General features: G+C 42.8%; 1 protein-coding gene across 2 annotated transcripts; it reads left to right on the plus strand.

Annotated features, from left to right (window-relative positions):
* The first annotated feature begins 139 nt into the window (after positions 1 to 139).
* LOC143216033 (uncharacterized) lies at positions 140 to 26,516 on the plus strand. 2 transcript variants are annotated; one of them, XM_076438768.1, is made up of 8 exons: positions 140 to 13,221; positions 17,694 to 17,911; positions 18,475 to 18,667; positions 21,757 to 22,073; positions 22,908 to 24,508; positions 24,583 to 24,981; positions 25,172 to 25,557; positions 25,648 to 26,516. In XM_076438768.1, the coding sequence occupies exons 2-8, from the start codon at positions 17,799 to 17,801 to the stop codon at positions 25,999 to 26,001; spliced, it is 3,363 nt and encodes a 1,120-aa protein (XP_076294883.1). In that variant the 5' UTR covers positions 140 to 13,221; positions 17,694 to 17,798; the 3' UTR covers positions 26,002 to 26,516. The 2 variants fall into 2 exon arrangements, with proteins under 2 accessions (XP_076294883.1, XP_076294884.1); XM_076438769.1 differs by lacking the exon at positions 140 to 13,221 and adding an exon at positions 14,500 to 17,633.
* The last annotated feature ends 156 nt before the right edge of the window (positions 26,517 to 26,672 follow it).

Below are 26,672 nucleotides of genomic sequence, written 5' to 3' on the forward strand. Positions count from 1 at the left end.
CAGCGTCTCGTGGATCAGTCGACAGGCGATCTCCTGAACTCGATCAGCTACACAAGTACACGATTAGGTTGTTCCAACAGTATTCAGCCACGCCATTTACTTCCTTGAAAAGAAATTGTTGGGACAACCGAATCAAAATAATTATTAACGAAATACATGAACCCCGCTGAATAAAAACGTTCACGGGTTCGCCTCGACTTGTCCAGGGGCCGAAATTGCAACTCGATGTGTTTCGCGATATTGCAGACGTCGACGCGTTCCAGGGGCCCGATCGTTTCACGTTTTCCTGGTACCGTGTTTTTTTCTGGTATCGGCCGTTTAAAATGATCGAGCTCGCCGATCGGGGATAATGATCGGTAAGGGGTCGGTGGATCGCAGCGATAAGGATCGACAGCGTTCACCGCGCGCGGCTCGAAATCAAGCGTTTCCTGCACGGTGCATTATGCACGCCGGACGAGTGCACGCGAGCCTCCGTCGTCGACCACATTCCACGTTCTCGCGTATAATTTTCAGGGTTAACCACAGCCGACGATAGACGCCGGATTCGCGGCCGGGCCCGCCGGACGTCCATGGAATGCAAATCGCCTTGATTGCCAGAGTAAGTGGAACGCGATTTTCCTGCCCGACGTTCCTCCTTCCCTTCGAAATCTTCAGAACGAATCCGTTGCCGATACTCGCAGGTTAGAAGCCATTTTTCCCCCCGATTTTCACGAGGCAGGAGCGTCGCTTGCCCCTTGGAGCACGGGTGCAGCTCCGGCGAAATCGGGGGCAGCGAGGCCACGCCCATTCTCGATATTTTACAGCAACAGTAGCGTTGCTCGCTGAAAATAATACAGACAAATATTTTTATGACATTTTCTCGAATATTTGCTGATTGTTTCACAAAAACGAAGCTTTTTATCTTTAGCCTCTTTGTCGGAGGATCGTCACCACGATCGCGGCCCATCGATCAAACGGAACGACCCGACGCCGCGCGTTAATTGCCTGCTGGTGATTTCTTCCGGTAATTACGCCCCTCTTAATGAGTGCTCTTCCTCGAATCGAAATGAATCCTCGCCGAAAGTAATGTCACGGCTAACGAGCGTCCTCGTTCGCATGATCCACGGGGTTGCGTCCTCGCGATCCGCGTCCACACGATGACATCGGCTCCTTAAACGCGCGCCTCGCGCGGTTAACCTTGTGCCGAGCCGAGCGCATCGAGCCGATGCACATTTCAACGTTTGATTATCCTGCGTTTGGTCTACCGCGACAGCGGCTTTTCTTCTTTTTCCCCAACGCGGAACATCGATCCGAGCCGATCGAACCAATTACCTCGGTTGCCAGCGATCACCGAGCCGTTCTACCCTGTCGTTACTGTCAACTCGACACATTCCTCTGCGGTTTCTCAAAAATCTAGATGCTATAGATCGCTCTACTGCCTCCAAACAATTTCATTTTTATTTTATTGTATCTAGCTCGGAAAAAGTATTTATCCTTCGGCTATATTCTTGATCTTGTTTTATTGGGTAAAAGGATGAACGCCAGGAACGAAACGAAGGCCATCATGAAAGTCGCAACGCGCCGCGTTCCTTGAAAACGATTTTATCTTAGTATCATCTCATTTCATACTTGTGCAATCATCGAAGCTGCATATTAGCTGTTCATCCTTCGCTTATACTGATTTTTACAAAGCCTGTGTAACCTTCCGACGCTTAATTCCGTCTTATTGGATAAGAGAACGAACATAACAGCCATCTCGAAGGACAACGAAGTCCTCGAAGCGTTGGAAAGACGTCGAGAGAAAAAGTAGCTTTTTATTTACACTGGTAAGAATGATTGGATGACGATCCACGTTAATTCGAGCGATGACACGAAATGAAAAAAATGAAAGATCACCGGTACACGTAATCATTGGCCTTCGAGGACCATGCAGGATGCGTTCGTGTATCCTGCTACATCTTGGAACTATGTACTTCGGTGCTGACGCATTCCACCGTGAATTGTTCAGGTTTTTCCCTCGGCGTCTGTCAGTTACGTGACTAGCTTCGCTGCTACTCGATCGACCACTCGGGATTATCGATCTGAAAGATCTATGCACTTGGATTCGATCGACAACGGAGAAACGTGGAGAAGCATCGATATCTTTGTTCCCATTTACAAAATTACTCATATTCAAAGATCTTGAAAACATGTGAACAGATTCTTTCTCGGATCAAAATTAAATTTTACTAAAAAATTGGAAGGTAGGATTCGTAAAAAGCCGCCAATACGTTCGCCTAAATCGAAAACTGAAATAATCGACGGCGGAGAAGCATCAATATCATTGTTCCCATTTACAAAATTACTCATATTCAAAGATCTCGGAAACAAGTGAACAAATTCTTCCTCGGATCAAAATTAAATTTTACTAAAGAATTGGAAGGTAGGTTTTGTCAAGCCGCCAATACGTTCGCTTAAATCGAAAACGAAAATTCGCCCGTTAAACTACGAGGCCAATATTTGCAACAAATATTAATCTGTCGGTCTTATTTTATCTGACAGTAAAAAGTTTACGACTTTCCGAGTCACCTGTTCCCCGAGTTTTACGGTTTCTCCGTAGCAGAAAGGCACGGTGCAAATAAATGGACTGCGGTTTCGTTGCGAGGCGACGTGCGTTATGGCAGCCGGGGGAAACGATACTATAATTACGTAACGTTGCCGGCAACATTTCACGAATCGTTATCGTCGAATTATAGCGTCATTCGGGATTCCGCGTGCTCCGTAATGAATATCCTCCTGTTGCGTAAACGCGTGCCCAATCGGAGCCCGCGCATTAAGTAAATTGTACTTCCCATTTCTTATTATTTTTGCTGCGAGTTTCCCACTATTATTTTATTCCCAGCGAATTACGCTGTCGGTCTCCGCATGCAGTTTTCATAATGTACATAATTCCTTCGGCGAAAAGTCGCTGAATTCCGTAGAACGCAGCGCGTCGCGCCGCAGCGGGTGCAGCGTGCACGACGCGTGGGAGTAACCAGCATAACAGTACTAAAATGTGGCAGCACGAGCGGTACCGTTACTAGATTATAATTTACAAATACGCGTAATTAAGCGGGCGCGAATTATTCATAGATCCCGGCGTCTCGTTCACCTCGCTCGAATTCTGGCATGTCAGCGAAACATTTAAATATTTTGCTCGGGCCAAAACAGATCAAGAATTTACCAGACAAATCCAACAAGTACCAATTACCTGTTTTTAATTTAACTAACAGATTAACAGAATGGAGTACTTATTTCTTTCCTCAATCATTTTGGTAAGTTAAAATGAACTTCACTTATTCATTGTTGTTGTGAAAGCATAAAATTCGCAGGCTATTTATTAATATCATAATTAGACTGCGGATCTTTATGCAAAATAAAAAATGTTCGTATCGATTGCAGGACACAGGAGCCGAATAGAATTGTATTCCTGAAACTAATACATACATTGATGTTCTTAGTTAGATATTTTTAACATGTTCACTGCTTTAAACTGTACGTGCCCACTTTTGTTATAAATATATAAAATCCGCAGTCTAATCGCGCGTAATCATATCAAATACGTAGATCAATAAAATAAGAAGCTCCGCAACGGACAAAATAAAAATAAAGGAGACAAAGAACACCAAAAGATTTTTTTAAAGGGGCGTGGCTATTAAGGATGTTCTGGAGGTATATAAAAACGCAACAAAATTTTTGAAAATTTAACAAGATATAATTCTTACTAAATTAATGCAATTATCAAAGTTTGGGTTCGATTCACTGCACTTCTTATGGAGAATTCATAAAATTCCACTTCAAACCCTATTTAAACCTTGAAAAAACACAACTAGAAACTCAAGAGAAAAATACACTCAAAAACAAAAATGTACTCGTGAATAGCTTTCATTGCCACTATATTGATGGATTTCGAATTTCTTGTACTTTTATCTCCCATTGTACCTCCAGAACATCCTTAATGTCTTTTTGTGTTTTTTGGCTAAAATACAGTCTTCAACTGTTGTGCAACGCGACCCTGACTTCAAGCCGAAGCCATGCCAGCGATCGTGTGATAAAAATCCTAGCGGAAGAGCAATTATATGCTAGGAAATGTAGGATAACAATGGCGTGAGTAGAATAATTGTTATCGAACAGCCTGATCGCGATGGAAAGATGCACATAACTTTTTGAATGTCGGGCTCAGGTCGTTTATCGAACATATCTCGAGGTATCTAACAGTCGTGCCTGTAATATCACTCGACAAATCACGTTACCGACACCTGAGAAGGACGATCGCGCACACCTCTGTAAGACGAAGCACCATAATTCAATACAGTGGGAGAACAAAATTGATTTGCATATCGGTGTCGGTTACTTTCGAGGTTGACTGGATGGGAACATACCTCTATATATTTTTCAGAATTGATACACAGGTAATTTCCTATCTATTTTTACATGGAACTCCGAGCGAAGTTTTATTATGTTTACTAGTACTTCCTTATTATGTGTGAATGTGTGCGAAAGAACATCAGGGGAATGGAGGAAGTGGGAGAAGGATGATGGAGGAAGAAGAGAGATCAGAGAGAACAACTATTTTTTGCGTCGGAGACAAGCACCTAGAGGAATGTGGAATTCAGCGAGGTATGGTTTCCGTGTACAATTCGCCGAAGTGGAGGAGGCCAGATAAAATTGTAGTAGGTTCTATTTTCCGAAATTTGGATCTCCCACATTTTACTCCCCCAAATTTTAGTCCCTGCAAATTTAAATCCCTCAAATTTTTATCCTCCAAATCTTAGTCCTCCAAATTTAAATCCCCCAAATTTTAGTCCTCAAACTTTAAATCCGCCAAATTTTAGTCTTCAAACTTTAATTTGAAATGCCTCAATTTTAGTCCTCCAAACCAAAATCCCCGAAATTTAAATCTCCCAAATTTTAGTCCCTACTAATTTAAACCCATTAAATTTTTATCCTCCAAATTTAAATCCCCCAAATTTAAATCCTCCAAATTTTATTCCCCCAAATTTTAATCCTACAAATTTAAATCCCTCAAATTGTAGTCCTCCAAATTTAAATCTCCCAAATTTTACTCCCCCAAATTTTAGTCCCTACTAATTTAAATCCCTCAAATTTTTATCCTCCAAATTTTAGTCCTTCAAATTTAAATCTCTCAAATTTTAATTCCTACAAATTTAAATCCTCCAAATTTTACTCCCCCAAATTTTAATCCTCCAAATTTTTGTCCTCAAACTTTAATTTTCCCAATTTAAATCCAAAATTAATTCTCTAAATTTAAATGAAATGCCTCAATTTTAGTTCTCCAAACTAAAATCCCCAAAATTTAAATCTCCCAAATTTTACTCCTCCAAATTTTAGTCCTCCAAATTTAAAGCCCCCAAATTTTAGTCCTCCAAATTTAAAGCCTCCAAACTTTAATCCTCCAAATATAAATTCCCTAAATTTATAAACCAGAAATTCGTGTGACAGAGCCATTCATCGATGCCGCTAAAAATGACTCGATCCTGTTTGTGATTTTACTACGAGATCGTCAAAAGCCAGAATTACAGTTAGAACGTAACACGACAGTTTACAGTTACATGCACACATACACGTCGGCATTCGCGCAGAAATAAGGTTAACGATGAATTGATGCGGTCCTCAACGTAGACGAATTTTCTCCCCAAACGTCTGCGCTAACCTGTGTAATTATCGACGAAACGAAGCTTCTAACGGTGTCCCGCGATTATGGGACCGGTGGATCACAGGTTGCGCCACTGTTGTACTCTGCAATCACATTTGAGACACTAACATTCACTATACCGTTCATAATTTCTCGAAACAGTCCCCGGCTCCATTTCCTAAATAAAACAATTCGAAAATTTTTCGTCATTTCAAGATTTTCCCAATTTTCATAAAAATTCTACTATCTTATTCATAAAATTTTTACTATTTTTAGTTACCCCTACTCATTCACGTCATAAATTCATAAAAACCGCTGTCTATTTATAAACGAGTGATACGCGAGATATATAAAATGCCCGCGAGAACAGTAAATTAACGGGAATCGATGGAATTCCGATTTGAATTTCATCGCGAGCGATTTTCCAGCGAACGATAGAAAATGTCGGTTCAGCCGAACGAAACCGAGCATCCGAATAAATTTGCCGGGGGATTAACCGTTGGCTCTTGGTAGATGACAATCGGACGTTTCTTTTCGTACGAAGCAGACTGTGTAATTGCATCACACGCGGTAATTGCGGCCCCGTACGAAAAGGAGCACAGCCAGAAAGGAAACGCCGACGAACAAAGAGGAAAATGGAACAAGAATGTGTTCAGGGGATGGGCTGGATACCTAACCGGCTACGGCGTAAGTGGATCAATGTGCTTATAAGTACAAGACACACATGGTCGTTCCCCTTTTTTCACACGATAATGGATCGCGATTTCGGGGAACTGGTCCAGCGGCGACGAGGCCTCCTGCGGCGAGTTTCTGGAGCTCGTCTGTCGAAACTGTTCGGGCAGCTTCCGTTCGAAATCTGCACATGCAATGTCCGACAATTATCCGTAATAATTGTCGGTAATGAATGGCTTGCCGCACTTTAAACGACGAAGAACTCCGAGAACGCGACTCTGAATCGATGGGCGTTGCGCAATCAACATGGCGGCCGACGACCCAGCAGAATTTTTATGCAAAACACAGATTTTCATGAATAATTATACAGACTGGAATGAGAACAGAGGAATATATCGTTTCTCTGTCCCGTGTGTTATAGGTTCGCAAATGTCATAATCGTTAAGAGACCAGGCCAGTGTATGATAGCTTTCTTGCAACGTCGATCGCGGTCGATGTCGTAATTTCATGATCGCAATGCCGTAAAAACGGTTCGATCGGTTCGCTCGTCTTTCAACGCCGATTATATAGTTCGCTCCACTTGTTCTGCTCGGACAGGAATAATTGGAGGATGATTATGTGAAAACGTCGTCGCTCGTACGCGGACGTTCAACGCTCGGCAAAATGAAACGAGCAAAATCGGTCCCTCCCGATTTAATGATCCAGAGAAAATTGAAGGGACGCAGTTTGCTCGAAACAAGAAGTCGAGGAAACTCGAAGAAAGTCGAGCAAGAACTTCGAATCGGTGGCACGGGAATGCTGGAGGATTTTTGAAAAAAAAGAGGTGCAGAGGCTAGGCGACAGCTGGGAAAGCGACGTGACGCGCTAAGGAATCATCGGCGACGGTCATTTCCGCATCGACCGGTCCGCCAGCTGTCGCTGATGCAACCGAGAATTTACTATACATAAAATAACTGCACATTAATATCGCGGAGCTGCACGCGACTGTTTAAAAGGATGTTCTGGAGGTATATAAAAACGCAACAAAATTTTTGAAAATTTGACAAGATATAATTCTTACTAAATTAATGCAATTACCAAAGTTTGGGTTCGATTCACTGCACCGTTTCAGAATTATAGCAACTTAAAGTTTGCATATTTTAACACGTCTTCTTATGGCGAATTCATAAGATTCCACTTCAAACCCTATTTAAACCTTGATAAAACGCAACTAGAAACTCCAGTTTTTTTTTCATACGTAGTAAAAATTATGTAATTAATTATGTTCAAAATTTATTAGGATTCACTAAACATTTACAGAACAAAAAAATTATAAACGGTTACAAAACGTCAAATTTATCGTGTTGTCTCTCACTAGCACGGAAACGCGACAAGCGTAGACCACTGAATATAGCTACAGAGGGTACAGCATTCGCAAAAGTTTAATGCAAAGTATACTCGTGAATTGCTTTCATTGCCGGTATATTGATGGATTTCGAATTTCTTGTATTTTTGTCTCCCATTGTACCTCCAGAACATCCTTAATCGCGGCTCGTGAATGTGATGAAGAAGGAGGCCTCTTGCGGTTTGTTAGGAGTTCAATGATTTTTGTGCAATCAGATTTTTGGGGGATGAGAGCCACGAGGCCAAGGCGACTTTTCCGACATCTTTGACGTTGGCTGCCCCCAGTGGCCACCCAGAGCGCTCCCAAGGGTAATGAGCGCTCGTCGCCCACACCTTAGCTGCGAGATCAACGGCAGAATACCGGTAAACAAGAATTCCATTCGTTGTTGTAAATGAGATTCCAGGTGGAGGGGTTGGTTGCGAGCATTTCTCAATGTTCCCGATAGAAAGCCGGAACCGCGTTTATCATGCCTAGCGATTACTTTCACTGTAAACACGACAAAAACGTGGAAAAGTATGGGTTTTCCGTCTGTAGAATTGAGACGTGCAATCTGTCGAGACCCGCGGGCGGTTCTCCCGTTGATAGTTCCGACTCGAGCCCGCTTAAATCCCCGTGAACTCTGATCCCTTCTCGCAGGTGGTCATTACAGCATCGTAACCGTGACGGGTACACCTGTAGGTTGTAATATTCGACGATTATTGAAGTTCAAGGTGCAGTGTGTAGTGTCCGTTATTGGTTTCCTAGACGGGTTAACAGTAACCTCGATTTTTAAGGTCGCCGTTGCGTTCGCCATGTTGGATTCGTGTTCAAAGTCTAACCCGACACATTCGGTACATAAATAGCTACAGCGGATCCTGGTCCCGTGTTAATTGCCTTTTACAAACCATTAGTAACTGATAGAACATTACAGAAACTTGTTCTATGATGCTAGAACCGATGTTTAAACCTGTTTTCGGCTATCCGGTACCTTAGTTAGTCCTCTATCCGGTTGAGCTCCTTCAGCCCCCAGCAATGGCCACCCAACGTTTACCCTGGTCGATCCCCAAACCCATCGAATTTCTTTTCTTTTCTTTCTTTAAATTTTTCTAACGTTTTGACTACATTTTAAATGACTACTCATTTTTTGTGGTAAATGTATAAATTCGTAACGTTACGTATAGTGCGCAGTTTATTATCTATCCAATCTCTCCTCTGGAAATATTACATGTGCCATTTAAAAACTTTAGTGCCCAAGGTGGTTCGGTCCGACCTTAATAAAAACTGTAGGTCCAGTCGCTAATAACCATAGCAGTTGAGATGCGACGTAAAAACAATAAAAAAACAACCGTTAACTCAATAGATTAATATTTTATATCTGACTATTCTGTATTAAGCTTGCAGAATAAAGTGCACTCGTAATTTATTTAAAGTTTCTTGCGAATATCTTGAAAACTAAGACTGGGCGATGGGTACATGTACAGAGAAAAGTTGTTCAAAATCAGAGCTGTGTGTGGGGAAAATAGTATTCTAAATAGTAAATAGTAAATATAATCCCATTTCTTTTACAGTATCTGTACAACTTTGAAAATAAAATATCTTATTTGATGCAGTAATTTTTGAAAATGAACTATTTTGTTTGATGCAGTAAGTTTTTAAAATAAAATATTTTAATTAATTTTATATAATTGCTACTGTTAGCCATCCAAAGTGGAAATTACGATGGATTCCGAAAGACTTAAATGAAGAAAAATGTACTTTTATCAAAGAAACCGTATTGAATGATTTGAAACAGATTGCAAATCCAGATTCAGAGTCACAATCTCAACTACAACTCTACTTTCGCAAAACAAAGAAGTAGATAACTTTTTTCCTTTATGGAAAGAGGAAATAATGATATCAGTCATACAAACATTGCAGAATTAGAATTATTTCAATATTTGAGCGATAGTGATACACGAATTGAAAGTATTGCAAATTACAAATACATGAAAACATTATTTTTAAAATACAACACAGCTATTCCGTCCTCTGCCCCAGTTGACAGACCTTTTAGCTTTGCTGGACTGATTCTGTGTCCTCGAAGGAGCACCCTAACAGATTCCAATTTGAAACGCTGCATCTTGTTGTATGCGAATAGTAGCAGTCAAACAAAAAAATAAAACGAAAATGTGGCAAATGATATAGTTTCTTATATTAAGTACCATTTCTTCTTTAAATTATTGCTAAAATAAAAAATATTAAATAAGTAATGCGATTTCTGATAGTATTAGGTATAACGACGCAACAAATAAAATATTCTATTTTGTGTTTCAGATTATTAAAATAGATATATTTTACCTTGTGTTTCAGATTATTAAAATAGAAATATTTTATTTCGGGGTTCAGATTGTTCAAATAAAATACTATTTTCTTTAAGCAAAATAAAATCTAAAATATTAAATAGTATTTCAAATATATTTTTCGCCAAATAATGCCCACCTCTGTTCAGAATCTTAACAACATATTTCAAGGCCAAGGTCATCGCGCAGCTGGGTCCCCTTCTATAAATATATCCCAGAAATTGTACCAGTACACCATAAAAATGTCTCCGAAGATTGCTCAAAGGGTCTGAAGGTCAAACTTTAAACGGAATGTGTTAGTCCACTCGATAAGTGCCCTGGCTCGTCCTTAGCGAGCAACCCGCGGCCCCGTCGAACGTAAGAGTGACCAGCGACGGCGTACGTCAGCGTGGCCACCTTGATAGTGGCGCAGAAGGACGAAGAAGAAGAGCGCTGGAGGGGGTCGAAGGAGAGAAGAGAGCTGCATCGTTGGAATAACAGTACTCTCACATTGGTGAGCGTCGTCGAAGCGCTGTACCGTTATCGGTTACGGCGTTACCACGCCGCCGGAGGACCAGCGACGGAAACCAGGGGGCCCAGGGGCCCGGTCTGCGGCTCTTCATCTTCTCCCTCCTCTGCTACAACTGCTCCCCTCGCTTCCTTGACCCCGGGCGTCCTTTCCCGGGCAACGTAAAAATGTTGGTCACCCGACGCGCCGATAACTGTAACAAATGATGGCCGGCAGGATCCACCAGGTGGCCTGGACGAGCTTCCAGGACGTTAAGACGTTGAGCAATCGCAGATTCCTCGGTGAGAAAAATTGCTCGTGGTATTTTTCCATGGAAAATTAGGTCTGCTAATTTTTGCAACTATAAACCAGAGGGAAAAATTAACTGCAGCTAATAGTGGATCCCGGGAGCCACTAGATGGCCTACCGTGAGCGTCCAGGACTATGAATCAGATTTCTTCGCAACAAAAATTGCCGGAGACTTGTTTCTCCGCAGAGAATCGAGTCTACTCATTTTTACTGAACCGAGCCTCAAAAGTAACTGGTACATGTTCCGTTATAAAAATGACAAGGCCGATTTTATTCAGACTTTGTGCGGTTCCTATTGTAATACGTGCGCTACTAAAGATATGTGTACAATCGTTTCTTATGAAATCAGTTTTATTACTTTTCTAATTGTAAAATAAAAATCCTGGAACCGGTCGTTTTGATCGGTGTTGGTAGGTTTAGTGTTAACATTTACGGCAGATGAAAATTCATTCGATGCGTTCGTTTCATCACCGATGGCGTCTTCCAGACGCAAATGAACGTCGTCTGGAGTGCAACGAAGCGCCAGATGTTTTAATTTCTTGACAGCTCCAGCCCGCTTTTGGAGGAGCAATTAGCGAGTACACGTAACCGGTAAGTAGCTTTCGACCCACTTTCTTGTTGGATTTCTTCGAGTTACCAAAGCGCAGAGGATACGCGTAAATCGTCATTGTTGTCCGTGGATACGTTCGCCCGAACGGAAATCCTTGTAAATGACCATTAAAATAACTGCGTGTACTCGAACAACGTTGACCTATATTAATTATCGCGCCGCAATTGTTGCCGCACGGACGCTGTTCGAAGTTTATGTTCGGCAAGAGTGGCTCGTTACTGCTGACCATAATTATTTATGGGTTTTGTGTGTTTTTTAATTAAATGTGTGAAGCAACGTAGCTTGGAACGACTGACTAATCGGAGCTCGGAACGATTCGGAAAATGGCTGTTTAAAATTAAGAATAATTTTTCATGCAGAACATAAATGGAAATTGACTTCATAAATAATGACAGTAACAAATTGTCGTGACTGTTCTAAGAACATGAGCCGATATTAGAACAGTTTCAAGCCCAGATGCCAGATTTGGGCAAAAATTTTAATTCAACCCTTTGCCTTTACAATATCGTGTCAGACTCGTGATGAAGATTCAGAACGGAGTTTAATAAGTATTTATGTATGTTATTAATTCCCCTTAAATCTAGATGAAATTCTATTTTGGTTTCGTTAATGTATAGCTATTGGAGAACATTTTTTCGGAAATTACGAAATATAAAAAAAGTTCTAAACACTGAAACAGTAAAATAAATCGTAGGGCAAGGGGTTAAGTAAAATTTGTGCCCAACTCTGCCAGATGCTAATGGCGGTGTCAGGTAGCTGAAGCGCCATGCTTCCAGAATCGGAAGCAATTAATCATCTGCTCAGGTGACACTACCTGTAGACATCTGGAAGATTTCCCTCTTCAAACACGACAGTCCTCTGGAAAGGTCAATATTACCCGCAAAAGGAATGCTTAAATTCGTCTTTTATATTTATTACAGTGCCATAAAAGTTTACAATTACAGCACGTACTCACTACCTGAAGCCATCTAGGAGATTCCCTTCATCAAACACAATTGTCCTCTGGAAAGGTCAATATTACCCGCAAAAGGAATGCTTAAATTCTTCTAATATATTTATTACAGTGCCATAAACGTTTACAATCAGAGCGTACCTACAATGATCTGATTTATTATATGAACCAAAAACAAATTGCCTCGAATTTTTTTCACAGAACAATGAATATTATTGCACAATTTGGCCAATTCAAACTGCATTTTGAACCAATCTGGAGCCCGTTTGCCCTTTCGGGAGCCAGCCAACGAGAGCCCGAGGAGAGGCTGTCTCGATCCTCATCCACCTCCTCCTCCTCCTCCGCCTCCTCCTTCTCCTCATCGTTCCACCGTTGAGGAGCCGACTGACTGGCTAGAGGAACCCGAGTCTCTCCTGCGGAACATCCCCGGCAGTTTCACGTCGACGGTCATCCGGATCGACTCGCGGCCAAGGTCGACCATCAACGGGCAACGTTTTCTCGCGGCGTTTCTCTCGTACGTCTGTATATCCAACCTGTGATCCATCTCGAATCGAATCACGATGATTCAGTTTCCGTGGATGAAGGCTGGGAGAGCTGGTTGACGGCTGATTGAGGGATCCAGGGATCGATGGTCCCGCCATGGGACCCGGCCGGAGTTGTGATGTGCGAGTGTTCTTCATTTGCGATCGTTCTGCGCGAGATTAAGTGCTTCTGGAACCTTGTGGGACCTTGTGGAAGTGTCATCAAGATTGACGGTGGTCCTAGCGGTGCGACAGGACAATAGTTGAAGTCTGCAACGAGGGGAGCTGAGATTTTCACTGGAAACGGGAGAGCTGGTTCGTATTCTCGAGATCGGGAGATTTTTAAATATCTTTTTGTGATAAGCAGACTGCGGATCTTTACGCATTTATGAAGAAATTGGTTGGATGAAATATAAAAGAGTAAAAGATTGAAAAAGTTTTAAAATATCGTGATGTTACTTTCAGTGTAACCAAGCCGTTAGGGGATGAAATCAATTTTTATGTTAGTCCACCTTTGCACAATCAATGCAAAACATTTTTATTTTGCATAGAGAAAGCTCTGAGAAAGCTCTGTCCTCTACAGGGTAGATGCCTAATGATCTCCCATCCCCTAACCCAGATAGCACAGAGACACCACAAAGACATCTGAAACACGTTTTTGTTACAAAACTGTGCGAGTTCAAGACGTCTCTCAAAGCACTTTTTGTCGTCTTAAACATGCCTTTTACAGATGTCTAAAAATTCGCCTGAAAGACGGCTGAACCATGCGAACTATTGTATATTGTTACATTCATTACTTTTTATTCTTTTAGGCTCATATCATATCAAATCATGTAATTATTAGAAGAGATAAACTTCTGTTGAAATATTTTTTAGGCAATAATCAAACTACTTTTTTTATTATATAGTATATATTGACGACTAAGAGATATACATATTTTCTTAAGTACTTCAATCGTACGTGAGCATAGAAACACACATACAATATATTTGCTAAATAAACAAAAACATTTTATTGTGAGAAACATGTGTTGTTATAATACACAGGGTGTTTCACGCAATTGTTTTAAGCCATAACTCCGTTATTAATGCATTTACGAAAACATATAAGAGAAGGATAAATGGTTCGAACAGCGTTACATTCGTAGGCCCTTAGATTTTTTATATATATTTTTTTAGAATTTACAATTGCTCATTTCAATTAATTACATTAATTAAATACATTATATTAATTATATTAATTAATTAGTGTTCTTATCATATAAATGTATGTCGATGAAGTGACACACGCGAATTCAAAGTAAATTAAAAGTAAACATTTTACTTCCAATATTAAATAAAGATTTATTTTATATTTGAAACTAATATTTTACTCGTAATATGAAAGGTAGTATGTGTCTTCCAACATATTCTGGAACAAATATTTTTCCATGAGAGAGAGAGAGATAAACATAAAATATTTTACATTTAGAAAAGAATATTTTTCTCGTAACATGAAATAAATAGTCCCTGCTTATCTAAAAAAAAAATTGTTACATATAATGTAAAATAAATATTGTATTTATATTTGAATGTTAAAAACAGTTTGGATCTCTATTTAATACTACATGAATGGATGTATCTACAATATTTTGTGTTACTAGGGTGTAATCATCTATGTGTTTATCGTAAATGATATTTTGACAAAATATTTTCAGTATCATTCCAAGAAATAGGAAACTTAAGAACCAGTACTTTGATCATTGCACAGCAAACTTGTCCCCGTCATAACATCTCTAAAAAAGTCGAAGTTCCTCAGTCCGGAAAAAATCCTCTTTTATACGTGTCATTTCTGCCAGTAAAAACGACGTCTCAAAAGAGACGCCTTTATGGACGTGTAAAGGGCGTCTTTTAGAGACGTAAGACATAAAGACGTAAAAATGACGAGAGAACGACGTCTGTAAGACGTAGTGTGCTATCTGGAAAAACTTCAGAAATGCATCCACGATCTGTTGAAATAATTCAAACGATCCTCTATTTGCTAAAGTACGAGTGGAGCTCGATTTCTTCGGCGGAGTTGAAAGATTAATGAGTTTTTAACGTCCAGCTCGTAACAAGTTGAGCACCGTGTGCTCAGCAGACAAGATTAGATCGTTCAGATTGGAAAATCGGATCCTCTAATAGTCTCGAGCGTGTACCAGCGGGAAAGCCTCGGTTCGACACGATTTTCCCCAGCGATCCAACACGGTGTTTCTTTTTTCACGGCTTCCGTCCGCCCGTTCGCCCATCAAAGTCGATGGCAAACGGCAAACGAGCCGTGAACTTGGTAATTGTAAGTTGAACGATCCACGCTAACCTCGGTGGAACACGTGACACTACGCGATCCGATCTTCTCGTTCAATAACGAGTTCGTTGACGGAGAACGGGCCTCGTTCATTTAATTTTCTGTTAATTCCCTTTGTTACACTTTCGCGGAACGAAGAAAATACCAGATAGAATATGTTGATTTATCTGCAACCATTATTTCTTCATAAGAGTCCAACCATTGTGACCTAAAAATTATTCTGAAGAAATTTATTGCTTCAATCGTTCTCGTCTCGATTCCCATATTTTCTTTTTCGATCGAAATGGCTGTTTATTAGTATACAACCATCATGATAAAAAAATTGGTCCGCCGGATTCATCGCTCCATTTATTTCTATATTGATTTACTTATACTTATTTTTGTGTAATTGAATATTGGTCCACAGAGTGCATTGCTAAATGCGTGTTTTTTCCCGATTTTAAATTTGGAATCGAGGTTCGTCCGAGAACAGGTTCGGAAGACAAATGGTCGCGTCCGGGAACGAGGTCACCGCCAAAAGCGCGTAATTTCGGTGCGGGTTTCCCGAGAATCGCTGCGACTCCCGTTGCGGTAATTAGCACGGCTCATACTCGTCCACTTTTCGATAATTATAATCAGTTTCGTCACGAGCCGCCCCGTGGAACGGAACACGCGAGGCGAGGCCCGTTTACACGGGATCGCCGAGCGTTTTATGTACTCCTCGATCATGTGGGTTCGCTGGCCAAGTAACCCAATATCATAATTTACAAACGTGTACTCGTCTGGACAACATACATATATTGCACTCGACTTTCTCTCGAGATGATTTTTGCATTTTTCTTTGCGTCTGCGTCTTGAGCCTATAAAACTCCATGGACTCCTCCCCCAGAATGTCATTAAAACGACCTTCTTAAACGATTCTCAAGACAGGATTCGAAACTTCGTTTTAATCGATGGTTAACAGATTTTACATTTTTCTGGGCGCTTGTACGAGTGAAATAAAGTCAAGGGAGTTGTTCCCGCCGGTGATTATGATCTCGACAGCCGGTGTCCGCCATGTTGGTTGTCCGGCTATCCGAAAACGCGGCCGATCGGGCCCCCCGGGTAACTGTAAAAGAGCGCCGCTTAAGTCAGGAATTCGAGCGTTGATTAGAAATGAAAATTACACTGGTGCCGAGCGACGGTCCTTTCTAGAAGATCCATTAACACGATCAAATGGTCGTGTTAAGCAATAACGTTACAATGTTCCGTACTCGGTAAACCGTCGGATCTGGTGTAAAACCATTAACAGAAGTATGTTCCCGGTTCTTGTAAATTAGTCCACGGAAACTAATTTTCGTGTGAACATACGGGAACACGGAAGGCCTTCGTGTATTTTCTACGCGGCAAAAACGACCGAGGAACGTCTATTTTCCAGTCGAATCTACAACAATGTTTTTATTCGTTCCAGTTTTTTTTTTACTCGTTTTAGTCGAGGAAACCGCGATGTTGCATTTTGAACGCAGAGAAATCGAAGGTTTCACGGTGGCCAGAAACGAAAAACGGCCGGCCGTTCACGCCGTTTGCCGCGAAAACATTTTTCGCCGTAAACCCCGAGTAATGGAGTGCAAGGCTCGTTTAAGGAACACGCACCGCGCCGGTGAAAATCGAGCGGCGGTCGATGGTATGCACGCGATAATTCTGCACGAGCGAGTATCAGGTACCGCGTGTCTGCGATTTCTAGCTTGCGAACCGTCTGCGATCGAGAACACAACTGATACGAACACCCGGTACGTTGGGAACGTTCACCAAATTCTACAAATCCGACTCGAACTCCATCGGAAATTGTTATTTTGAACGATGAGCTATTATTGACACTAGTCACATTGCACGAAACAGAAGTACCTTCTACCGTATAATTACAAATTGATAATAAATTAATTTATTAAAGTTAAATTGTCTAATTGCCAAAGCACCCGGTGCACCTGTAGAAGGTCCATTTTCTGGCCATTCCCGAGTTCGGTCACTTTTACTTGGTACAAAACGCGTCGGATTGCACTTCGGTCAATGGAAACACCTCCGCGGAGGATCTCGTCTGCAATTACAGTTTTAATTAGCTGCGTCCGACGTTGCCGGCGCGGTCTCGCATAAATTTAACGGCCGCTGGGGAGCAGGGTCCGTGGAAACGAGGTGAGATCCTGCGTACCCCGTTTCCCCCGATCCTCGGTCATTTTTACCATCGGCTTCTACCAAAGCAAGCTTTTTGTTGCGCTCGCGCGCTCCGCCGAGCAGTTTTTTCCACGGCTGGCGCAGTTCAGGCGAAACTTTCGGCGAGCATAATCCGTCGTAATCCTCGCGATCGCTATAGTAATCTATCAACCGCGTCGCTCCTGTTTTATACAGTGTACAACACGTTACGTCGCAGGCAATAGTTTTCAAAAATAATGTAAGACATCCTCATCGCGCAATTCGGTGTCGATGACCATGTTCGTTCGGTTTCTTTCAGATCGAATGACGTCGTGTAACGGGTGGACGTCCGAAGAGGCTCTAGGGAGCTCGAGAGGTTTTCGTTTGGACCCTTGGATCGAGTGAGGAAAGAAATTGTATCAAGATGTCCTGCATCGGGGTGCCTCGATATGAAGATGGCTTCCGGTTGGCTGGTCCTGCCTCGGAATGCTCTCTCAGGAGCAAGGCTCGCATCGACGCCCTCTTCGAGGACTCTAGGTAGTGCCATTTTCATTGTAATTCGTTTTCAGTCTGTGCAGGAAACCTTTGGAAGCCCTAGAATTCTAAATCTTTAGTAAATTTGATGTAGAGGGGGCAGTTGTCTTTTTTGGAAGCCCCAGAATTCTTAATATTCGGTAAACGTGGTGTGAAGAGACCACTTGTCTCTTCTGGTAGCTCTAGAATTTTTAATTTTTGATACAGCTATCTGAAAAAATTTTTACTATTGCTTCAAACATGCAAGAACATGCACGTAAATAGTTCTGTAAGCGACGCTTACGGTTTTCGTGAAATAAATTGACAAATGTCGACGTTCAACGGGACAATTCGCAACCAGCTCTAGAAGAGCCTGTCTCCTTCAGACTGTACAAATCTTCAATAAAAATTCCCAGTACTGGTTCCAACAAGGAAGAACACGTACGCTAAGTACACCGCCTACTCGAGGCTAATGGTTTTCGTGAAATAAATTGGCAAGGATCGAGGTCGAACAGGATCGAGTATAGATAAGTTTTGGGTCATCGGAGTCCGTTAACCGTAATACCAAACAAGGTGTACCGTTTCAGGTCGATTTACGGGTCCAGCATGGGCGGCTGGTATGGGGCAGTGTCCACCATGAACTCTCACAACTTGGACGAGGCCGGCGCGGATGAACAGAGGAGGGTGAACAGCGCGGTGCAGGCGCGGATCGAGGCGATGTTCGCGTCTGTGGAAGCCGAAAGCGGAACACCCGGGGAATGCGCGGCCGCCATTTTGCCGGTAAATACTCAAATTACTTTCTTCTTTATTTTTTTTTTCCTGTGCGTTTGTGTGTCAGTGAACAGCCGGTTCTCGAGGCAACGACACCGATCCGCCGCCGAGGCTAGACTACTTTTTTACTCCCCACTACCGACGCGGTGGCTCCTTAAATATCGCGACCTTGATCCGAAAAACCGTACACAAAATATTTACAATTGATTGAAGACATAGTTTAACGATATAAAAAGTTATCGGGGGTGGCTGGACAAAGTTTTTGTTGGCGAGTAATTAGGAGCAACACTTTTATACCTTTTTATATACTTATTTATTCATGAATGGATAATAAACACATACAAAATAAGAAAGAAAAATTATATCGTCACATGTTCGTTTCTATATCTCGAGTCATTATTATGTTCTATACATATTACCAACTGTAAAAAACCAAAATCTCCCAATAACGTGAGCGATCAGGAATAGCAATAGTTTTTAATAATTTTTAATGTCGGGAAGGGTTGAAGATAGGATTCCTAGAAAAATATTCTATGTGAAAGAGATGAAAGATAATTGGTCCTGCATTTTTAATATCTGACGAAAGATTAACAGGTGCTACTGGTAGCCAGACTGCTCGGCATTGTCTGAAGCAGCTGGAAGCCGAGGAATCACAAAGATTTCACTGCAATTAGATAAGATCAGAAGAAAAATGGTGATTTTCACTTATGTTAATTCGATCGCGAGTCCCGGCTTTCCTCAGAAAATCTCGCGGGAACCCATTCGTTCCACTCTCGAGACGGGTTCGCGTCTCTTAACGAGGGATTCACCTACTTCGCCGGTCGAATCGCCGCCGATCACGCACCGATCGCATAGTTCAGCCGCTGCTGAAGCGATATCTTCGAGCTAATCCTTCGAGAAAGAGCGAGCACACGACTAACGCAACAGAGAACACTAGAAAATAACTCTAGAAATGTGACTTCGGGACGGAAGAACGTTCTACCGTGGTGTTCGAAGTCTTCAGAAATCAATTTTAAATCTAAAGAGTCTTGAAACTGTTCTCGTATAAAAACATCCTACTTTCTAAACATTGAAGTCTCCAAGGACGCGATTTTCGTTCGTTGATACTCTTCACAGGCGTTGAAGTCTCCCGACCGAAATAGCATTCACCCGCTGCTGAACGTCGCGATAACGCAAAATTTATGCAACCTGGATTACCGACGTATCACTGGAATGTATAACAAGAAAAAGCAGCGAGGAATCGAGGCTGTCCCGGTCGGAAATAAAATTTAGATCGGTGTATAATTAGTCGTGAACTGATTGCTCGAAAAGAAGATGACCGCGTTCGGAGTCTCTCTCTCGCGAGGATAGGTAACGGGACCAAAATAATCCTGGGACTCGTGAGATCGTCTTTTAAGCTTAACACACATTTATTAGAATATTTCATTTATTTATAACGACAGTCCCGAAGTGCAATCTTAATTATGAAATTGTGAGAGCGGATGCGATAACTTCGCGGAATGTAATTTTCTCGTCGACACACGGTTTTTCTTTTAGATTGTTCAGGAAGTGGAAATGATAAGCCACGTTCCCAAGGGAAAACGATAGATAACAGAGGCTCCACGGACTTTCCTCGGGTGCGGCGTCGTTCTGGCATTCTTAATCGTCACTTTCGTTCCGTTCACGATTCACAGAGCGTGACGGGCTACCGAGCCTATTTGGAGCACTGAAAAATTCCCCTTCGTTGCCGCATCGGCACGCGGATTTTTTTTATTGCCCCGGTTTTATGGCCGATCCTCTTCTTCCGCATCGTTTTGTTGCGCCATCGATGATGCCTCTCGAGCAAAGCCGAGTTCAATCGCCTGCTCCTCGGTCAGATCCGCCTGCAGACCACAAAACGATTTTCTGAAATTGGTTCACGCCACTTGTTCGCTCAAAATTCGTTCACACGGCTCCGTGGAATTTTCTTGAACTCTTTTAAAATGTTTTCCTTTTATTCTCATTCCTACATTTTCCAAGCGAGCCATTTTCAACCAACAATACATACTTCCAAACAGAAGAAACCGATTATTATCGATTTCAGTTTTTCTAAATAAAATTAGTTCATAAAATGAGAATTCTCAGCATTTAGCGCAAAGTGAATCGCAAGCGGACTCGACCGCGAAAGGAAATGGAGGCCGAGTGTTGTCGCGGAACCGAGAAATGTCGGCTCGAATGCGCGCGTTATCTGTCCGATGCATCGGGGACATGAAAAACGCACGGAAACAACTCGGAGGAAGTTAAAGCGAGGCGTCAAGCATTTCTGATAGTTCCGCGGCTCTCAGTAGCTGCCATAGCTCGCGGAACAGGTTCTCCAACTCCTCCTATTCCTCTTTATTCGTTGAACATTGCCGCGAAACGGATACATTAATCGTAGGATGCAGCAACGTAGCTGGGATACAATGAAACCATTAATAAACTTTCCTTCGAAACAATTTTAGAAGCCTTTATAAAAGTTCCTAAAAATTTCTTTATGTTAGAAGCAGGTCAAAATCATGAATAAACAATTGAGTATTTAATTGCTTGGGTACTTTCAGAGTTGGACAAAATGTAATTTCAATTACAATAAGAATTACTTACCAATTACTGTTATTTGAAATTGCAGAAATAAAATTACAATTACATGTAATTGTAATTGGTAATTGCAATTACTTTGACTCAACCAGTAATTGTAATTGCAGACCACAATTACAATTACAGTAATTGTGAAAGGAGTAATTGCAATTACTGAACACGATTACAGTAATTGTAATTGAGTCTAACAATTACTCCAGTGTAATTGTTCTTTTAAACCACTAATTTTTATGTTTTGGACCATTTAACCGTTTTCTTATTGTAATTATAGTCCACTTTTGCACATGTAATTGAAGATGTAATTAAATACTTATTCATGTAATTAATTGCTGCCCAACTCTGGGTACTTCCGAGAATTTCTGATCACTAGAGCTGTGGCTAAATTACAATATCAAGAGGCTGAAGACAAAATCAGACGAAACATAAAAACACAAATGTACAATATTATAATTATTAAGAAACTGTTGGAGCAATTCAAAAAAATTTGGAAAAATCATGGTTTCCAGGTGAAATACTTGGGAGCAGCTCCAGTGGGGGGCCGCGTGGCGAGCGTTCGTGGCCTCCAGGAGCCATTGCGCCAACTCCTGGAGCGGGTGGAGTACTCGACGAGAGCGGAACTTGAGGTTTCTAGACGTGGACTGAGCTTCCGCACAACGGACGGCTGCGAGAGGAACAATCCATTCCGTAGGATCGCAGTATGGAGTGCATTGAGACTTCGCTCGAAAAGGGCATCTTCTGGTGACCTGCTTCACGCTTTCCTACCGTTGGTCGGCGATCAGGATCAGGGCCAGGCTGGCGAGGACAAGCACGCGGATCTCTACAGGCGAGTTGTCGCGATCGAAAGCTTGCTGAAATTAATCGGCCGCCGGTCATCGGAATTAATCAACGACCACGCACGAAGCTGAGACACGCTGTTGTCGACGCGTGTACCTTCGAGAAATCGATGCTTTCCTCGCGGTGAATCATTTACGGTCGTGTATGGAACCGGTTGGACTCGCTACGATTTTAATTGGCCTCCTCGTTTCGTTCAATGGAGGACGTAAGACTCACTGTGGATCTTATGCACTCGTGGCAAAAATGGCTGGGATCGTTGCTAACAATAAAAAGATTACAAGTAGACTGCGGATCTTTATGCAAAATAAAAATGTTCTACATTAATTGTGGGAAACAGGACTAAAATAATAATTGATTTCATCCCTTAATGATTTTTTTTATATTAGAGACAACATTACGATATTCTTTTTGTCCAATCCTGTACTGTCTTATATTTGACTCGACTAATTTCTTCATAAATACATAAAGATCCGCAGTCCAGTTATAAGAGTTTCAACAGTGTCGATACATCTCTTACAATTGGTTCGTACATCCGGCAATGAACGCAAACGATTTTTATAATATTGCATAAAGATCTGCAGTCTAAAGATACGTCCATTTTACGTCTAAAAGTATTACGTTCTAAAAAGGCGTCTTTTTCGAGATGTCGTTTTAACGTCTGAAGTAAGAAGTCTTAAAGAGTCTCTTTCTGTAATTGATGTAAGACATAAATCTGAAGGGGCAGGCGAATAATTAAATTTGGAAACGTGTATTTTTTTTATAAATGAAAATTTATTCGATCTCACAATTCAGAAATTCTTTGTAACGAACGACCCCTTTGCAGGACAATGCGAGGTTTAATGGCGTCGACTGACTGCTACCCGCCGGTGTTCGCAGTGGTGATGCGTCGTCCAGGTGCAACGAGGGTGCTAGAATGCCACGCGTTCGCCTGCGAGACTGAAGAGGACGCAATCGCAGCCGCAGCAACGCTGTACCGAGCTCTTCTAGCCGACCTGGACACGAATCGTCGTCGTCCAAGACACGCGAACGGCGTCGGTTGCATCAGTTTAGCATCGGTGGCTTCTAGCGTTCGAGAGCCTAGTCCAGGTAGCAGAGTGAGTGCCAGGACGAGTATCCTGCACGCTGAGCTAGTGCCTCCGCATCCTGTGAGGCCTCCGAGAACTAAGAAGAAGACCTCGGTATGTAGTTCGGTGACAGAGGACGAGAGCAGCAAGCCAGCTGAAATGAAGGCGCCTAGGAGGAAGAAGAAGAACTCGGAAATCAAGGCGGAGGACATATTGGAAGCTAGAGGAAAGATGCCTAGTCCTAGTGAAAAATCGGATGCTACAGATCGGATTTTCAACTCCGTGAGGAAGAGCTTCGATCCGAAGCCTGTTAACGAGGAAGAACGACAGAATTCGAAGAACAAGTATGTGATCGGTGAAGCTAACATTTTGGAACAGTCTAAAGCAGATCAGCCCGTTGATTCCGGGAAGTTGTATGACGTGGGAGTTGCTGGTTTGTATGAGAGAGTGACGAACAGGTACGAGAAACTGCCAGTGAGAGGGAAGATGGAGAAACCTGCTGGTTCAGGACACCAGAGTCCTTTGAAGGAGGATGAGGAGGGAAAGAAGAAGAGCAAAGAACCTGAAAAGGGTTCCTACGATGTGAGCCACCCGATGGAAAGTATGAGACGACAACAGGTGTACGCTTGCAGATCTGAGAACCTGTACTACGATAGGATTGATAAGCCAGGCTGCAAGGACGAGGAGAACTCGATCTACGAGCGCCACAGCAAGCGAGGTAGCAAAGAGAGGATCTACGAGGAGCACTTCAAGGACGCGGACAAGATCTACAGTATCGCTCAGGAGGACATTTACAGTGGCAGGAACAGTAGACTTGATAGGGACAGGATCAGAAGTGTGCAGGAGGACGTGTATCTCGGGAGATCCTCTAGGAGCGACACTTATCAGCTGATTCAGAAGAAAGTAGTGGATTCGGTGTCTGTAGAACGTAGACGGTCCAGAGACCCAGAGAAGACCTCGTCAGGGAGACGGTTGAGCAGAGTGGTTACTATGGACAAGCCCCTGAAGAAGCACTTGTGCGATTCCTCCACGAACCTGAACGTCCCCGAGTACAGTCAGCCTAGAGTTAGGAAGAGGAGCAGAGCTGGCAGCGAGCCTCCAGTTGGCCGGTCTGAAGATGCGATGATGGTGGTGCAGGAGGGTCGTCTGAAAAGGTCTCAGAGCGATATAGATATGGATAGAGGCGATTTGATGACCAGGGTCGAGCTGCCTCGAAGAGGAAGCTTCCTGAAGCCGGGCACTGCGAGGAGACCTAATAGTATCAAAGGTGGAACGCCTCTGGGATTCACGGAACTGTTCGACGAGTTCAGGAACCAGGAGGGCTTGACCAGCGTGGACGACATCCTGGCAGCCATTATTGGTAACTTCTTTCTTCGAGTTCTAGTCTTGAATTTTAACCCAATTGGCGTTATCTTAACTTTTCTCTCGTTTCAGATCCAGAAGGAATGTCCTTCAACGACCTGAAGCCTCTGTACAAAGAGTTCCTGTTGAAGCTGGCGGCAACATTGACGCAGGATGAACTGTATCAACGATCGGCTAGCATCATGAGAAGACGTCGAAGGCCGCAACGAAGAAGGTCCAGCAGGAGGACCTGTTTGCTAGGCAGGGCAATCAAGAGGTCCGTGTCTAGGTTGAAAGGCGGCCCAACGGAGTTCACGTCTGTCATCTTCCCTGCGAGGAGATTGAACGATAGTTTTGGCAGCAGCTCCTCTTGCGACGTCAGGAATAATCACAGGAACAGGGTACTGGCTAATAAGCTGGTCAACAGGAGGTCCTCGTGGAAGTTGAGCAAACCTGGCGGCTGCCACACTACCTCCGAAGACAGCGACACCTGTGAGTACATGAAGCAATTGCTACCTTGAGAGGGAAAGCTGATGTACACTGTTTAGGATCAGTAAACTAGCAAAATTTCATTAAGATCCTTGAGAGAATATTTTTGAGGGACTCAGTGTCCATTTGAACAAGAAAGATAGCAACCTCTTCCCCATTCTGAGGAGGACTACGATGCACCTTGATGTCACAGGTAGACGACTCATTCGCAACGTAGGCGCGACAGCAAACAGAAGCAGCAGCGGCTACGTGAGCTGCAGCGAGTGCAGCTACGACTCCGAGTCCTGCACCTGCGTTTCCGCAGACAAGTGCTACTGTTCCCTATCCAGGAGAGTACCTGCTCAACCACGGGTCGTCGCCAATGCTGTGGTTTGCTCCTGCGACACTGACAGTTGCTCGGAGAGCAACAAATGCTACTGCCCCAGGCAACCTGCGCAGCCAACGATCCTCGTACAGCTGAAACAAAGAGGCATCGTGCCGTCTGAGGGCACTTTGAGCAGAGGCGGAAGCCCGGAGAGGGCCAGGACGTCGAGATCAAGCAGAAATCGGACGCCCACCCAAGGTTTGGATGTACTCAAGGTAAACACAAAGTTCTCAGACCTGGACGATGGGCTTTTAGATCGACAAACGATGACTTCAACCTTCGCTCTTTCATTTTTGCGATTCCAGAAGCAGTCGTCGTCAAGCTACAGCAGTTCGAACAACCTGGCCCTGGACTACGACCTGTTCAACCCCGGCAGGAACTCTCAGCAGTCCTCTGACAGCGAGAAGGTCCTGGTTGTCAGTGCAAGAGACACTCAAGGTCGTTTGGTCTACGTTGGAGGTGCCGATAGGGACAAGAAGTGTCTCTCGCATTGTTCCAGCAGATCGGGAGCACATCACGAAGCACTCTCGATCAAGAAAAGCGCTGAGATCGCGGCCATCTTTGGCGCTGACTCGAATCGGATTAGCAGAAGAGCTAGCAACGCTTCCAGCATCAGGAGCTCCATCAGCATGGAGGCTGGACTTGGCTACCTACCCTGATCCGACATGTTTCCTTTGATCCTTCGAGGCCCAGAACCTCTAAACAAATAGACTATAGAATAGGGCAGTCGGCAATATTGTGGAATCATTGATGCTAAGGGTGCCAAAGAGTTTCGGAAAAGACACGACATCGTTTATGTGAGCATCTGTTATGGTCCCTAAGAAGCTATATGTGCTTGAAGAGATTTGACTATGGATACCAGTGATAATTTATGATATATTTATTTTATATTTTGTTTGTATAAACGTATTATATCATGATTAGACTGCGGATTAAAAATTGATGATGTCAATATATGATTTCTCAATTATTTCTGGCAATCGATGCAGACAATTTTTATTTTGCATAAAGATCCGCAGTCGAATTATGATACAATATGTGCGTTATTGTAATCATTAGCATCGTCATTTAATGAAGCTAGAAGTACGAGATTTATTTATGCTGAGCCGGCTGACGGAGAAAGAAATTATGTCGGTGGAAACGATGTGCCGGGCATACGGGTATTAATTAAATAACGGTACTGTTATCTACGTGCTACGCAGAAATGTACCAGTCCTTCTCGTAACGGTATCATATTCTCGTTTCTGCGAGAGTTGATCTCAGCAATGGTCGCCACGAATCGGGCGTGCTGAATTTAGCTTCCGGTTAGAAAACGAAACAGCGAAATTGC

The sequence above is a fragment of the Lasioglossum baleicum genome, chromosome 14 (genome assembly GCF_051020765.1).
Source record: "Lasioglossum baleicum chromosome 14, iyLasBale1, whole genome shotgun sequence".
In the NCBI taxonomy this organism is placed as follows: Eukaryota; Metazoa; Arthropoda; class Insecta; order Hymenoptera; family Halictidae; genus Lasioglossum; species Lasioglossum baleicum.

Excerpts from the sequence above, each read along its gene's own strand:
- LOC143216033 (XM_076438768.1), top strand. The coding sequence starts at position 17,799 with ATGTCCTGCATCGGGGTGCCTCGATATGAAGATGGCTTCCGGTTGGCT. Across the intron at positions 22,074-22,907 it reads AAGCACGCGGATCTCTACAG|GACAATGCGAGGTTTAATGG; the intron begins GCGAGTTGTCGC and ends ACCCCTTTGCAG. Across the intron at positions 24,509-24,582 it reads CATCCTGGCAGCCATTATTG|ATCCAGAAGGAATGTCCTTC; the intron begins GTAACTTCTTTC and ends CTCTCGTTTCAG.